This window comes from Megalops cyprinoides, chromosome 10 (genome assembly GCF_013368585.1).
Source record: "Megalops cyprinoides isolate fMegCyp1 chromosome 10, fMegCyp1.pri, whole genome shotgun sequence".
Classification (NCBI taxonomy): Eukaryota; Metazoa; Chordata; class Actinopteri; order Elopiformes; family Megalopidae; genus Megalops; species Megalops cyprinoides.
Genome location: NC_050592.1, coordinates 21649689 through 21666552, shown reverse-complemented (window position 1 = coordinate 21666552; position 16864 = coordinate 21649689). Strand labels below are relative to the sequence as shown.

Below are 16864 nucleotides of genomic sequence, written 5' to 3'. Positions count from 1 at the left end.
TAAAGCTAAATTAATAAACACAATTAAGATATAAAAGCTGTACATAAAAAATCAAGGAATTTGTAAGATAAAGTACAATTGCTCGATCTCCTACCATAATTTAATATAACACTTTATTTATTCTCATCATTGCAAAAATACAAGTGCAATTCTTGTAAATCCTTATTTGACTAAATTAAATAAAATTGAATTGATTGCATTCAAGTAGTCATAAAGAGGTTGTTAATGATTGGATGAACATTTTACTATTTGTTAATTACAATTTTAGCTCCATACAGACCAAAATTGTAAACAGAACATTTAAAATACTGCAGTTATTGAGGTGAAAATGTATAATGATGGGGCAATCTGGACATCTGTCTCATTAATTGAACTAAACTGCACTTCCCCGGGGATGAAGTCAATGCAAATTAACTTTACTGAAATTATTGAAATATAACTTTAGGAGTTTCAATCCTAAATTTCCCATGGCCGATACTGTGTGTTAACACTGTTGTACTCTCATCCACACACACCCTTGTTTTCTTTTGGGCTAGGTTTATATGTGTACAGACAAACTAGGAACACCCAAAAAGAAAATAAACCATCAGTTCTGAAAGGAAATGGATTCATGGTGGACTGCGACAGTCCCAAATCATGACTGTTCTACATTAAAGCAGGGCTCATACAACTTCCATCTTTGGAGTGACAAAATGATTACTTTGTGATGGTGATTTTACCTGTACCTGCTAAATGTAGCAAATACAATCCATGCTGGATTTAGTCAGTATCATCTAAACAAACCACTGTCATTGTTAATGTAAAAGTTATGCTTCCTCTTCCAAAAATTAAGATCCATGATGCAGGTTGAATGAAATGTCAATATACTGTCTCCCTCCACCTTGATCTTTGAGCAGCACTAATCACTGCTCAATTAACTTCTCAGCTGCACAGCACATGCACACGCACACACACACACACACACAGACACACACACACATACACCATCACTACACCATACACCATATACTCACACGCATATACACATGCACACTAACTACTGCTGAAATTCAAGAGACCCCAGAGACAAAATATTTCTGACATGAGACCCCTCCATTTCAGCTGTCATTTTGGCTGTATCATCAAATGTTTCCATAAATCAACATTATATTCCACAGTTTTTTCCACAGTAAAAACCACAAGATCCTCTTTTGATGAGAAAACGGATCAATTTTGAAGTCATACCCACTTACTGACTGACACCACCACCAAGCATTTGTTTTTTTTTTCAAATTAGGCTATTAGAATATTTTATTAAGTATTTAAACAGGCTCTAATTTAATGTTCCTGTAATCAAAAGGTAAATCATACTAGCATACACTATCTGAGACCATAGGCGTAATGATAATGCTTAATTTGTTCCCTAGTAAGACCCCCTGAGAAAAGCAACCATTGTGTTTTAATTAGCAAGTGAATAGAATGTTTATACAACTGTTTGTTGTGAATAATTGGGAACACTCTCTCGAACGCTGGTTAATTTCTTAGCTCTCTAATTTGCGAAAGAACACAGTGTACAGAATGACAATGATTGAAGGGTCAGTTTGCGTGATGTCATTATATCGTCTTTTTCTTTTTTTGCAAAGGACATCAATTTTTTTTAATCCGCTGTCATTCTTGCCAGATGTTCCACTGTTTATGATGCACTGAATGGTTAAAAAAATCAAAGCACATATATTGTACCTGTAAAAGCTAAATCTTTATGTATCATTATTTCTAACCAGTTATTGCTATGAAATGCCTTCATGTCAAGCATTTCATAGTTATAACTGGCATGTCAGTAGTTCACTTCAATGGCATTCTGTAATATTTAACAAAAGCCTTGTCATAACAACCTGTTAGACAGAACATGTGCCACATGTGTCAATGCCAGAGGCCGCGGCTTCTCTCACCTGCTTCTCCTTCATGGCACTCTCATACTCAGCCTGCACCACATCCAGCTCGGCCTGCTTGTCATCCAGCTCCGCCTGCGCTTTCTGCAGGTCAGTGTTTGCAATGGCCAGTCTGTTCTCCTGCACTGCCAAATTAGCCTGAAGAACAAAAGACACATTACATTACATTACATTACATTCATTTAGCAGATGCTCTTATCCAGAAAGACTTCCAGCATATGAGGACCATCAATGGATGCTTTCAGCAACACCAAACTCTGAAAACAAGCTGTCACTACCACAATTCTGCTGGGTGGCTAAAAGATCAAAGGCCACACGACAGAGGGGGGAGGAGGTTCTCCTCCCTAAGGCCAACAGTGTGATAACAGGTGATTATCTTTGATTACTATACTGTGATTATTCATAGAATCCTAAACATTACATTTCTTCATGTTACTACGGCTGTGTATGGGCTATTTATCTAAATTCATAAAAGATAGAGACAGGCACACAGATACGTTGTGATACATGTACAATGAATGGACACTGTACTTGGTGTATGAATCAGGCCATTCTTTCACTAACTGGAACAGGACACAGGTGGCCACAAATATGCTTATCACCATGAACCTGAGGTGTGGCAAAGGGCATCACCCACCTTCAGAGGGAGCACCTCCTTGTTGATGGAGTAGAAAGAGGCCATGGCTTTGGTCCAAGAGCAAAGGCCAGCTACGTTACCGCACACACGCCTGGCCGTGTCTATGTTGTAGTCAGCCATTTCGAAGTAAGGACAGAGAAGCTCCACCACTTCCTCATTGATGGTGTCTTTAGGGAATTGCTGCAGAGGTGAGGCAGAGATGGTGCATGGGGCATAAAACACACACACCCGCAGTCTCCAGGGTTCTGTGCTTGGCCCTATCCTGTTTTCCCTGTACACAGGATCCCTTGGTTCTGTCATTTTCCCATCACTTTTACACTGTTTTTCACATCACTTTTATACTGATTCTCACTCTCCCTCCACACTCGCATATGGGTCTTTTCACATATCTCAGCTTGATTTGCTAACTTCATAAGGCTCAGCCTGGCCAAGACTAAGCAGCTCTACATCCCTGTTAAGCTCTCTGTCCTTCTGGTCTTCAGTAGATTGCAAGTATTGCAAGATCTGAAGAATCCATCCTCACCACCCATTCAACCCAGCTCTGAGTGCAGGCCCTGGTCCTCTCTGGATTACTGCAAATACCTATATTACTGCAAATCCCTGTATTACTGGATTACTGAAAATCCCTCCTCACTGGCCTCCCTACCTTTGTAATCAAACCACTCTAGCTCATCCAGAATGCTGCTGCTTGGCCAGTTTGCAACCTCCCTCCCTCTCTGTCCCTACTGTCTCCATCTGCCTTCACTGGATGCAGGTAACAGCTTGAGTCCATTTCAAAACATTGATGTTAGCCCTCCATGCAGCTAGGGGAACAGCTCTTCCATACCCATATACAACAATGAGCCTGACACACTAGCCAGACCACTACACTCTACAATCTCAAGTTGCCTGTCTTACAGGTTCAGTCTTGTGCTCTGTCTCTTTCTGCCCACATGTAGTAGATTGAGATGCACTTATTCCAAGTTTTTGCACTTAAATCTCGACTTGTGCTGTATATTATTGTAGGGCGTTATTGCATTTTGACACTAGCTGTTGAAATTTTTGATGACTGCAACACTTTGTCTTTAAACAGTACGGTACTGGATAATCTAGTATTATGTGACACCACTGACAGTTCAGATATGGTCTGGCATTTCTGTATATAGTGATGTTTATGCGTCATTATTACATGCAGTTATGTACCATTCCTTTGTAAGTTGCTCTGGATAAGAGTGCCAGTCAAATGACTGCATGCAAATATAAATCAAAATATGGGAAATGATGCTAGGTGGTGTTCTCTGAGTGCATCCTGACTTAGTCTCAGCAGTGTAGCCAGGCTACTCTCTCACTAGCACAGACATTGCCTGCATTACTCGCTCACTAGCACAGAGATCACCTGAGGTACTCGTTCAGCAGCAGAAATGGTCTGTATTGAAATTACAGCTTGTAAAAGAATGGTATGAACGTGATTCTAATATCATATCATATAACACACGTGAGATTATGGAAAAATGGCCGCATGTCACACCTCGCGTTGTTCAGTATTGCATAAACAGCATGGCATGTCTATAACATTTCTGTCTTTACGTTTGAAAAAGAAGGCTGCAGGATGAGCACTATCTCTTTATCACTATTGGGATAAAAACTGCAATCACAGCACTGTTATAATTTTGCTGACTGCACTAACATTAAATAACCAAAAACAACCAGCAGCAGCCAGCAGTGTTCTCTGACTGCAGCCAGTTTTTGCACAATTAAAATCAGACCCTTGGTACTTTATACTGTTAAACAAATAGCAGCATGTTATTACACATACACAGTCTCTTCTGGAGCAGAAATACCTGTAGACTACCCAGGAAGTTTCCTGCTGTCATGAGTTTGAGGGACTCCTGCCAGGAGGGGGCGGTGCAGTTTTTCTCAGGGTCAATTTTCACCGTGTTGACCCTGCGCTGGAACAGCAGCAGCACGCAGTCCATGATGCGCATGATCAGGTGCGGGGGCCGCCCCAGCGTGCGCACCGTGGCGATGTCTGATGGCTTGATCGTCTGCCGGAGGAAGGGGGGGACATGCTAAAGTATGCTAACACCATATTACATCTGGATTTTACTTTTTTTTTGCTCTTCTGCCTCCTTCAGCTTAGGTGGTGTCTGATGTACTGTAGACCGGATCCCCTTCAGAAATACCAAATATTCACAAATCCTCTCCACAAATGCTCAAGATTCACAAATCCCCTACACCAGCGTTTCTCAAACCTCTCCTGGAGTACCACTTGTCCTGCATGTTTTAGATCTCTCCCTGCTCCAACACAGCTGATTCAAATGATCAACTCGTTATGAACTCCTGAAGCTGCCTAATAATAACTGATCATTTGAAACAGCTGTGTTGGAGCAGGGAGAGATCTAAAACATGCAGGACAAGTGGTACTCCAGGAGAGGTTTGAGAAACGCTGCCCTACACTAATACTCAACATCAACAGATCACCTCCACAAATCCTAAACATTGACAGATCCCCTCCACATATACTCAAATGGCTGTCGTCCCTTCAAGCAGATACATCAGACTTTTGTAGCACGGCACTGTGATCTGTCATTAGTCCACCACCGTGCTGTGATGGATAATCTTTATGCACAGAAGTGAAAACGTGCACTGACATTTAGATGTAATATTACAATTCCCTTCATAGAACTGAGCGTGCTCGCTGGGGTCGAAGGGTCAACCTCTGTATTGACATTCTATCATAACAAATAACTCACAGGGACATGCTATCAAAGACTTCCTTTCTCATCAGCTGAGATTCTGCTTGGAGCCATTGATTCCCTTGCAAATGCGAAGCCGACGGCCAGTTCTAAAAGGACTGTGCAGACGGTGCAATTAGGATGAGATATACAACCCCAAAGCTTGTTGGGGGGGTGGGCATGTGAGTGCATCCTTGGCTGGCAGGTCCCTGTGAGAACCACCCCCCTCCCCTCTAGCAGCACTATCACAGACTATTTTTACCCCCTCCCAGGCCCTGGTAATTACACTGCAGCTGGAGTCTCTGCATCTACATAGACACCCCACGCCTCCCCCTTCCTTCCTGAGCCCGCACTGCTGACGAAACTGAAGAGACTACAAAACCTTGACACCGAGTGTGAGATGAAGAAACAGCAGAAGGCAACGCATATGAGCCTGACCACAGCCAGTGAACCAAATTACTGGCAGGACGGTTCACTGCTTCGAATGTTGCATGCACATCTGCAGCCACGCCCAACGTGGTCCACCCCCACCTGTAGAGCAGCCTCTGCCTCCTCCAGGGCAGGGCGGGCCGCCTCCAGCTTCTCCTCAGCGATGGCTTTGTCTGCAGAGATGCTGTCCACGATGGCTTGGGCTTTGTCCTTCACCTTCTGCACCTCCACCTTCACTCTCTCTGCTGCCTGTGCCTTAACTGTCACCTCCTTCAGTACCTGAGGAAAAAAATGGACACAGGGGACATAGGCCTTTTATGAACCACAACACCATATAGGGAGAAGGAGACATTATTTTTCACTCGGTTCTTTTTTTTTTTTATAAAACCTTTTTACGTTGACATTTGAAAACCTGATATTGATATTGTGGTTAGTGCGAGTATGAAAAGGAAGTGCCGCGGGTCTTATATCGAGCGGCTGCTCTCTGAAGTGACAAGTGGAGGCAGACTGAGGTCAAGGCTGTGAGTCGACACACACCATGTCAGCCTTCTCGTTGGCGACCTGCAGCTCCTTCTCCTTCACTTCCAGCTCCTTACTAAGAGCTGCCACTGACTCTGAGGCCTCCTTCAGCTTCTGCAGGCCAGTGTTCATCCTGGCACAAGAGACAGTCTGGTTAGCAGTCACACCACACAGCCAGGCTGGCATCAATACAGGAAAAAGCAATCAAGTCACAGAATACCCATGCTCAGTGTGACTCCAAGGACCAGAAGGCAATCCGATCTGAGTTAAATCACATGAAATTGTGACTGCAGAAACCACCCCCTCTAATGTCACTGGATGGACTGAAATTCACCTGTTAGCAAGGGTTTGCACCTCGGACCGCTTCTCCCTGTAGATAGTTTTGTAGCCTTGGATGAAGGACAGGTAAGATTTGGGTGTGACGTGGGTGGAGCGGCGATACCGCTGGAAGTAGTCCCCACATTTCTCTGCCACTCCGTCCTGGAAGGAGCCCATGCACTGCACCACCTCCGCCTTCACCTCAGCCGAGCACTCAATGTCATAGGACGACAGGAAGTGCTCTGACACTAGAGCAGATGGTGGAAACAACACACATGCTGTCAGTCTAATCAAATATCAGCACCAAAACAAGACACATGCTGTCATTTAATTCATAGTCCACCTTAGTCCTCACTTCAAACACACACTGTGTCTACTGGCGTGCTGTTACTGCAACTGTCTGTGCTTTTCTGTGGCATGTGACAGTCTTTCTGTACCCTTCTAGCAGTTATGCTTTAAAGCCATTTAACAGTCAATCATTTTTGTGCTCATTATATTGTGACATAATTTTAAGCATTAGCATTCAAGCAGAAGAATAAATGTACATTTTCTGTCTTCCTTCCCCATAAACAGGCAGATAGCATACCTGCGATGAGAGCGTCTTTCGGCCAGCGGCTGAACCAGTCCATGGTGCAGCCAGAGATCAGGGCTGGGAACTTAAGGGCTCGATTCCGGAACTTCTCCCCCACGGGAGAGAAACACAGAACCACGTGCAGGTTCTGACGGACTCGGGTCATGAAGTACTCGTGCAGATTCTCGTTGGTCGGCGGTCGCCGGGGAAACTCCCGTTTCATGACAGGTATGAGGTCACTGATAATTTCATCCATTTCATCACGGGCGAACAAGTTTGACACCTGAAAACCACAGGGTAGAGCTGAGTGTATGCACACACATGCACAGCATACATACACGGTGTAGTTTTATACAGGTGTGATTCCCTAAGGAGCAGCATCACTGAGGCAGGTTAGTCCAAAGAAAGGCAGCAGCCAAAGCCTGTTATCTGTGACCCACTTTCTCCTGACTGTGACTGGGGAGAAGGATGCTTTGTTTCTGCACAGCCCATTCACAGGCAACTATGACAACATGTCGACTACCTTACAGTAGTTCTGTTTTTGCTGCAATCACACTCCTGTGTGACAAATGCAAAGCAAGCTGTGACCTCAGTGATGATGATGGTGAAGATAATGATGGTAAAAAGCAGAGGAGGAAAAGGGGGATTCTGCCTTAAGACCCACCAGGGTTCAAGATTCCCAGAGCACGCTCCAGCCACTCCACCCTGCTCCCTCTGCTACAAAACAGACACAATTCTATACCAGCTCTGTTATCTCCCTCTATACATGATACCAGTCAGTACTGTGGCCCAAAGACTCACAAGGCCAGAACAGCCACAAGCCTGTGCCTCTCTCCATGGTAACTGCTAGTGGCCAAAGCCCCGCCCATCCCTGCATGAGTCCCTCGGGGCTCCAATGAGAGTTATTTTGCCGTCAGTCCCCCGGCGCCACTCAGTCGCATGCTGACATGCACGCTCGGTGGAGGGAAATGTGACGCAGACGCATTACTCTTAACTAACCATCTGTTTCTTAAATAGCAAACAATGTGCTCCTGCGCTGGCCAACCTCATTCATTCTGCTGACAAACACAGCTTGACTCAGCTAATCTATCACTGCGGCGGCTTGCGCTTGGCTGCCACACTTCACCCGAAACAACCCATTTATTCAGGAACACAGTGAATCACACCGGGGAACAGGTTCTGCCCTGTGACTCCGCACTCCCTTTGAGAAACATCGCTCGTTTTCATCAGAGACATTCAGAGCTCCATGAATGTGCTCTATTCACACATCACAATATGCAATCATTTTCACACAGAAAGATATATTTTTATACATATGTATCAAACCTAAAAATACAGCACATCCTCTTTTTTAATTCACAGATGGATGCATCTGTCCAAATAAATAGCAAGTGATTTCACCTTTGTGCAACATTCAACTGCGACATTAAACACTGCAAAAAACGTGTGACAGACAGACAGCTGGGTGTGTTGTGTACAAGGTAGACAGGCATGGTGCATGACAGACAGATGGATGGACAGAGATCCTGCTGTGTTATATGAGAGAGAGGTGTGAGACATGCAGGTGATGCAAATGAAGGTGTGGTACACATGAGAAACAGGCAGATGTGTGTTGCAGACACAAGCAGGTAGGTGTGGTGTGCAACAGAGAAAGGCAGGTAGATGTGGTGTGTGACAGAGAACGGTAAGTAGATGTGGACCGCAGACACAGGCAGGTTAATGTGTTGTGTGACAGAGAAAGGCAGGTAGATGTGGTGTGTGACAGAGAAAGACAGGTAGATGTGGTGTGTGACAGAGAAAGGCAGGTAGATGTGGTGTGTGACAGAGAAAGGCAGGTAGATGTGCTGTGGAACTCTGAAAGTGGTGTGATACATGTGAGAGAGGCAGGTATGGTGTGCGGGATGGGCTGACCTCTCCTGATGATAACACGTTATTCATGTACTCCAAAAAGGACTCGTCCTTGATCTCATTATCCGTGAAGATGAAGCTGATGCCTTTGCCCTGTTGCCCCGCTGTTCTGTACAGCCCTTTCAGATCATCCATCAGGTTAGCTGTGTTGTAGGAGCTGCAACAGATCACACATGGCCTACTGTTTAACACGCTGTCTGATACAAGCAGCACATTGCATGAACACACTGTCTGCTACAAGGAAAAAAATGCTACATCTCAGTACACTCCTCTCAAATTTCTGTTCTCCAAGGCAAAACTACAAAGAGCTAACCACCATTCTTATTCATGTCCAAACTTCTGAACCCTGCACACATTGAGTAAAGTTTATTTTTTTTTGAAATGTCAAAGCATTTTAATGAATCATCTCTTCGACAGCATAACATTAAGCAGAGCAGATCCTTGAATACTTGGCAGTTACAAAAGAAAATCCATGGAGAGAGAAGACAGGTGATTTGAACACTATTCCCTGAAGTCATTTGTAGAGAAAACCATCTGAAGAACCACAAAACAGATGGCTGACCATCTTTGTGCAGGTTTCAGTAATTACCAAATATTCCCCAATTTAATTTAGGATGTGGAAGCAAGCCTGTATACTAATTGCATGCTGAAGTGAAGTTCTGCATTTGAAATGTGGGTCATATCCAACACAGGCTGCACTGCCATATCAGCACAGCCTACCCCTTTTAAATAATGCTGCTGCAGGCAGAAACTAATTAATGCTCAGCCCTGTCCTCTACCACTCAATACAAAGATGCCCTCTACTGGAGAGAAGAGGCAATGTTACCAACTAGCACACCTGTTACATTTAGGGGTTATTATAGACTGGACAGATTTTTACAAGCGTAGCACAGACACTAAGGTTAGATTTCACCTTCTTAGCATCAAAAATAAAGTATGTATCTTGCTAAAATCTGACACTAATATTCTTCAATGAAGAGTGCAGGCCTGTTGTTTTTCTGGTCCTCATTCAACAAATGGACTGTTTGCCAGAGAGTGTTGAGACGTACAACCAAGTTAAACAAGAATGGTAAAAGAAAAGTGTGGGAAGCATACTGTGTTACTGACATACCGTGTTAAGGTGATCTGGAAAGTTTTGTAGCCAGCGATGAACGAAGCCAATCTCGTCAGGCTCTGTTTACCTGAACCTCCCACTCCAACGAGGAGAGCGTTTCCTCGAGGGGTCCGGATTATTCGGGACACCTACAGCCCCGGGAGAGCAAGGGCTCGTTATAGCACACACCCTTTCCCACATGAATTCAGTCAGAAAAGCGCAGCTTGTGCGTTTTAGATTCTATTGGGGAGCAGAACCATTTGTGTATTCATTCTACAGAGGACTGTAAGTGCTAAGTATTATCACATATTGACATAATAAGAGGCTTTGCCAAAGCCTTCATATGAAAGATTCATTCTGATCCAAGACTGATGTTGTTTGCATTTACAAAACCTTAGTTTGACCCTAAACTCAAGCTGTGCAATACACAGAGTACTCTTTGTGCTTTAAGCCAACTCTCTTACCTTCACCAGGTGTATCATGGCATCCTTGAAGAACACCATGTCCATACCCGCCCCTCTGATGCTCTCGTTGTAGTGGGAAAGGAACATGTTTAGCCTGTCCATCAGGCTCTCAAATGACTCAATGGGCTCATACACCTTGGGCATGTCAAAATCGGCATCCTCCGGCTCCTCACCTGATAGGGGAATATTAACATTACAGCTCAGCTGATGGAGGAAAACAGGCAGCTAATCCTGCAAATCACTGCTTCATAAAAGGAAAATGCTTCCTCAAATGCATTAGAGACTAAACAATCTTCACACACTATGCCTGTCCATCTCCTCCACAATGAGTTGGTGGTCCAGGGTGACCAGTAAGACATACCTGTAGCCTCAGGCGCGTCCCTCAGGAAGTCCACAAAGTAACTGTCCACTCCAAAATCCACTACAGCCCTGTACTCTTCACCCAGCTCCTCCTCCACAAGCTTGGCCAGTGCCTGGTCAAACCAGGCCACATCCTCAGGAATGGTGAAGCGGTCAGCGATCACCCTCTTACACTCATGTTTCCACAGCTGGAGGACCACCTACAGCAGAAAAGAGAAAGAGAGACAACCACAAGGTTCACAGGAGAGCTCTATTTATCCTCAGCAGGAAAGGGAAAGAGATCATCACAAGGCTCACAGCAGTTTAGTCCGTGCTCATCAAGACAGACAGAGATGACACCATTGTTCACTGCAGAGCTCAGCTGATGCTCGACATTGTATTAAGTATAAAGTTCACTATGGTGAAAACAAGTACAAAATGAAAACAAAAAATAAATAAATGGGACTGCTGTCTTATGGGAAACATAAAAGTATGTCTACAATCTATGCTTTGCCTTCATTTGAGAACATGCCTTTCTCTATCACACACCACATCTACCTGCCTGTGTCTGCTCAAAGAAGATACTACAACAAACCATAATGCATTAGACTGATGCATATGATAGAAAAGCTACAGCAGTGTAACAGAGCCATGAAGTTTTTTTCCTCTAGAACAGCACGTCAGCCAGAATGTAAAGGACTGTCTCAGACGGTGAAGAGACACACAGACTTACATCTTGGGAGCTGAGCACCTCTGCGGTGGTGTTCAGCATGCCTTGCCAGATCCTGGACAGGTCCCTCAGGTTGAAGATGTAGTGGAACTTCGCTGGCGTGGGAAGCATCTTGACCTTGGTCATCTGCCACAGCCGGCGGGTCAGCGGCACCAGCTTGGCCACCGTGTTGCGCACTTCCTCCGAGAAGCCACGGCGAGAGCAGTAGTGGCCAGTCCCAATCACCCCTAACACAAGGACAGAAAGAGGTGACCATTAACACTGACAGAGTGCCGAGGTCAATGAGACATGAAAGGATCGATGAGACACAAATCTGTGGGTGTGAACGGGTGTGTAGTGCTGCAGTAATAAAGGATCAATTACGGTCATAAAGTCAGATTTCTTATTCAGCCTATTCTTACATAGAGACAGCGAGACATGATCATTATCTATTTAAGAGCACATTAGAATTCGTATCTGATAGCTGATCTAAGAATGTAATGGAGTTTCCTGAATGAAATGAGAATTACATTTGCCCTCCTCCGAAGATGCTAAAATGTTTGAAGCTTTCCAGAGGGTATGAGAAGTAATGAATGAGACCTCCGACTGACCGAATATCTTGTCGATGGAGGCATTGGAGGGCAGGGTGCAGTTGAAGACGGAGAACTGCCTCTTCAGCCTCTGGGGGATGTCATTGCGTCCGCCCCCGGGGTGTATCATGGCTGCCAGAAACTGGACATCCACAATGTTGGTGAACTCGCCCGGTTTCTCCAGGTTGAAGAATCCATTCTGTTCCATCAGCTGCCGTACAATCTCATTGGTGACCTAAAAAAGGGGGAGGAGGAGGATATACCCACCACCAAAAGGATTTCGCAGTTTAAACAAACTTCTTCCAAGCTGCACAGCATTTTCTTTTGCTCTCTTTAAGATAGGCCACATCTGACTCTATTTTGACTGGTAAGATGGTGAGTTGGTGAACCTGGTCTCCCCACTCGTTGATGACGGGCATGTTGATGTCATCCACAAATATGGACATCTTCTTCCCCGCGGGTGGCCCATAGGTCGTACCCATTCTCTTGTCTACGTAGCTCTCGACAGTACGCTGAAACAAGATAGTGTTTCCAGCACTTTTATTTACAGCCATCACAAAATACACAGCAATATACCTTCAGCAATCATGGAGCAAATTCCAAACAGTAATCTTATTTCAGAACAGATAAGTTTATGAAATGAAGATTTTTCCAACTCCAGCACTATGTTTCCTAAATGGCACAGGGCCTACCACAGACTTACACAGCAATTCTGCAAGATTGCATTAGAATCAATGTGTGTTTGATGTGTTACCTGGAACATGAGAGGGGTGGTGGCAGAAGAGAAGTTCAGGCTCTTGGCCATGTGAGACTCTGGGTCGTACTTCCCCATGAATCCCTTGATAATGACAGTCTTAGCCGTGCCCTGCTCTCCAATTAATAACACGGCCTGGAAAGGTGTTTAAAATGGGTCACTCCTGGGAGGCATGCCATTTTTAAAAACAGTTTCAAAATATAAACACCACAAGGAGCCTTAATTAACATAAGAGAGAGAGAGAATCATTTATAAAATCATTGACTTCAAACTCAAACAAATGTACTGTGTGTGGTGATAAAGAAATGTGATGATCATAAACTAGAAGAATATTGTTTTTAAAGAAGTAGTTAATGCCAGTACATATTTCAGTGCTAGTCAATGCACATGCTATAGTTATATTTTACATATAAGCTGATGTCTGAGAGGTGTGCCAGCTCTACCTTGCCCTGTTTGGCGATGGTCTGGATTAGGAAGTCAGTTCTGACATTGTCCACGTTGGGCACCAGTATGGAGCCATACTCCGGTGTGCTGTCAGCCGGGTACACATACTCCTCCACACGTGTGCTCCAGTGAACCCACTGACCTGGAGATCATTCATGACACAGTTAACCCAGGCCCACCAGGGATAACCACTCCCACAAGAATTAACCATGCCTGTTTAAATTAATCACTCACATGTGAGTTCCCACCAGGATTAAGCCAGAGTACATAAAACACCTTGATTTATGCACCCACATTATCAAAAAACATCATTTCAACAGTAAACAGCCATAATATTGGTGTGGTAATTACACTTAGATTTAGTGAGAGTCATTGCAGTCGTGTCGTGGACATGGAAAATATTGCTATGATGGTGATTGGTGGCTCTATGGGGTATTTCCATTCCAGACAAGTACAAAGTGCAGTCTAGACAAAGGGATATAAATCTGCCATAACAGAAACATTTCTCTCATACTGAATTGAAGTGTTTCTGTAAGAGATTTAGGGCTCCCTTTCAACACTGACAGCAGCAAGGGCACAGGTTAAGCTGCAGGCTCTGCCTTCGCAGCTCCGTAACACTGACCGTCTGCTGTGACATGGTAGTCGAACATGGTGTCCTCGCTGTCCGGGCAGATGTCGGGCAGGTCCAGGTGGACGCTGTCATGGTTACGGAGCCAGCCCTCCAGCTTCTTGCGGTCCTCCAGCTCCAGGAGGGCCCCGATGCTCCACATAAGAGCAAAGACATACAGGCGCTCCATGTGCTCCCGCGATACCTCCCCACCCTGCTCCTGAAACAGTGACCCCTGTCAGCTCAGAACAGTGTGCAACACTTCAGCACCACACTGACCATGTGCAATACCACAGTACCACACAGTCTGTGTACAGCAATACAGTACCATACAGACAGTATGCAATATTACAGTACCATAATGACTGTGCATTAATATAGTATACTGACAGCTTGCAATACTACAGTACCATTCTTACTGTGCACAGTACCACAGTATCATGTTGACTGAGTGCAATGCTACTGCATCAAGAGGTACAGTTTGAGTGAATACTGTAGTACAGACTTTTGTCATGTGGCACTGCAGTACAGTATACACTCATACTGCGCATGATTGGTGCACCTCCCTATGAAGCACATTCTGTGTCTTCTAGCAAGATAAATGTATGTAAAATCTTGGAATGTGATCCTGAAGCATAGGGAGGTGAACTGGGAGCACTGGAATGTGCAAACTGTAAAGAGACAGACAGGCTGAGGTGGAGCATAATTATCACTCTGTCTGCTGCTGCAGACTATGGACGGTTAATGGTTCCATAAATGCCCCAGGGCAAAGCCAGAATCAGCTCAAACAGATAATCGCTATAGTCCCTGGGACAGCCCAGAGCTGTAATAATCCTTCACCTGGCAATCAAAATGCTTTTGTGCAGAGGCACAAAAAAACAGTGGGGTGGAGGAACAATTTCTAATTTCATAAGCTCCATTCAGGGAGAGCACCAGGAGCTGGCTCTCAGTTTGTATTCATGAATTTAATTGGAGTGAATGAGGCCATTTCCTGCTGAGGTAATACCGTATCACACAGTTCGGTTAAAAAAAAAAAAACGTGAGTGTGAATTCTGTCATGGCATCCTACCTTCGGTGGAATAAGGCCCTGCAGCATGTTGATGCTCTGCATGATCACAAAGGCCTCCAGCATCTCCATCTTGTACTCTAGGGATTGCTGACTGAAACGGTAAAGCTCGGGAAAGGAGGAGGAGTACAGCTCTCTCAGCACCTCTCCTTCCCATGCTGAGCGCTTCTTCAGCCAGCCCTGAGAACCACAAAACCTGGCTTTGAACTTTAATGCATCATTTCCCTGGGAACATCATTATAATCCCTGAATCTCCCTCTCTCTCTCTGCTTCTCTCTTTCTCTCACCCACCTCTCTTTGAAAAGGAGCTATCTTTGATCTTTGAAGTCTGGAACACAAGCTAAAATGAGTTAATTTCATAAGAAATATTTTTTTAAGAAACTGAGTTCTGATGAAGGACAGGGAAAAGGAAAGCTAGAACATAAAACATCATGTTCTATCACCCTGCCTGTCTACTACTGGGCATCAGCACAGAAGAGACAGAATAATCGCTGAAAATTATGTAAATCTATTTTCAGCAAAAATGCATTTTTCATTGAATTTAAGCTGAATTATAATGGCCCATTTATCTCTACCAGGTCAGCATGGCTCTATAAGAAGAGTTTCTGTAAGAGACTCTCTGTAGGGATCTTTGAGAGAGTCTCTGTGAGTCTCTGTGGATGAGCCTTTCTGAGTGAGTCTCTATGAGTGACTCTTTGCTCTGAGAGAGAGCTTCTCTGAGAGGCTTTTTGGATGAGTCTAGGCCGGACTCTATGAGTGAATCACCATGAGTGAGTCTCTGTGTGTGACTCTGGGGCTTTATGAGCGAGTCTCCATGATTCATTCTCTGTGTGTGACTCTGGGGCTTTATGAGGTGAGTCTCCATGAGTGAGTATGGGGCTCTAAAGGCCTTTTCACACAAAGTTTGATTTTTCATGCAAAAGATTTTGCACATCAAAAAATAAATGTTTGTGATTACTTGCTCACCTATTGCGAAAATGTCATACTGCTGTGATCTGCCAGTTTTTATTAGATGCAACAAAAGACTTCTAAAAATGATCAGTTGCTCATATGATCATAGGAACATGGCTTCTAAAAATCAGATAGTATTTGTGACCGAACACCCAGAACAAGTCCAAGGTGAAAGACATCATATGGTAATGTATTGAGAATCTGAAGATAGCAGGTTCTTTCATTAAAAGGACATATCTCATATTACATTCGATCTCATTCACCGACAAGGCTATTTGACAACAGTAGCCAGCCAAGTTTGACTTGTGAAAGAAAGGCTATTTTCTCTCACAAGCCAACAGTATAACTAGCTAGCAAGACAGCCATTTATTATAACAATCTGTAGCTAGCGACCATATATAAAACATAGCTAACAGTTAATGTCAATGTGTAATGTAACACTTGTACTGGGCAAAATAGTGCCCTCCTCCAAGCATGCCTTGTTGCTTGGTTACGGTAAACATTTCTTGAGTGAACAGAAGTGGCGCCTATGTGGCTTCATTCACGTTTATCTTGTTATTATGTTACTATCTTTGACTTCAATAAAATCTTTAGGAACACACAACTAACTGTAAACACACTGCCAAACATTGCTCTGGATCCATGGGCACCCAGCAGTTGTTCCTCCGCCTTAGGTGTGTTAATTGTTATTATTTATAAAAGTGTTTCAGATTGCCCCAAAGACATCCAGAAGCAGGTCTTGAACCAACTGTAGAATGATTTCAGCTCTAGCTTGGGCAAGCCAATTAAATTACCAGGGCTCTTTTTCAATGTGGAGTGAATC

At 44.1% G+C, this 16864-nt stretch overlaps 1 protein-coding gene across 2 annotated transcripts in view; it reads right to left on the bottom strand.

Annotated features, from left to right (window-relative positions):
- The window catches only part of dnah5 (dynein, axonemal, heavy chain 5), a 65450-nt gene that overhangs the window by 20429 nt on the left and 28157 nt on the right, over positions 1 to 16864 (bottom strand). For both annotated transcript variants that reach the window (XM_036538758.1, XM_036538759.1), the window contains exons 44-61: positions 15094 to 15270; positions 14040 to 14244; positions 13417 to 13559; positions 12974 to 13108; positions 12609 to 12731; positions 12241 to 12454; positions 11654 to 11877; positions 10943 to 11141; positions 10582 to 10754; positions 10136 to 10266; positions 9028 to 9181; positions 7132 to 7399; positions 6562 to 6793; positions 6246 to 6360; positions 5811 to 5987; positions 4386 to 4589; positions 2566 to 2745; positions 1929 to 2066 (exon numbers count right to left, since the gene is read on the bottom strand). In XM_036538758.1, coding sequence (XP_036394651.1) covers positions 1929 to 2066; positions 2566 to 2745; positions 4386 to 4589; positions 5811 to 5987; positions 6246 to 6360; positions 6562 to 6793; positions 7132 to 7399; positions 9028 to 9181; positions 10136 to 10266; positions 10582 to 10754; positions 10943 to 11141; positions 11654 to 11877; positions 12241 to 12454; positions 12609 to 12731; positions 12974 to 13108; positions 13417 to 13559; positions 14040 to 14244; positions 15094 to 15270 — 3192 coding nt within the window. The remainder of the gene's footprint in view (positions 1 to 1928; positions 2067 to 2565; positions 2746 to 4385; positions 4590 to 5810; positions 5988 to 6245; positions 6361 to 6561; positions 6794 to 7131; positions 7400 to 9027; positions 9182 to 10135; positions 10267 to 10581; positions 10755 to 10942; positions 11142 to 11653; positions 11878 to 12240; positions 12455 to 12608; positions 12732 to 12973; positions 13109 to 13416; positions 13560 to 14039; positions 14245 to 15093; positions 15271 to 16864) is intronic.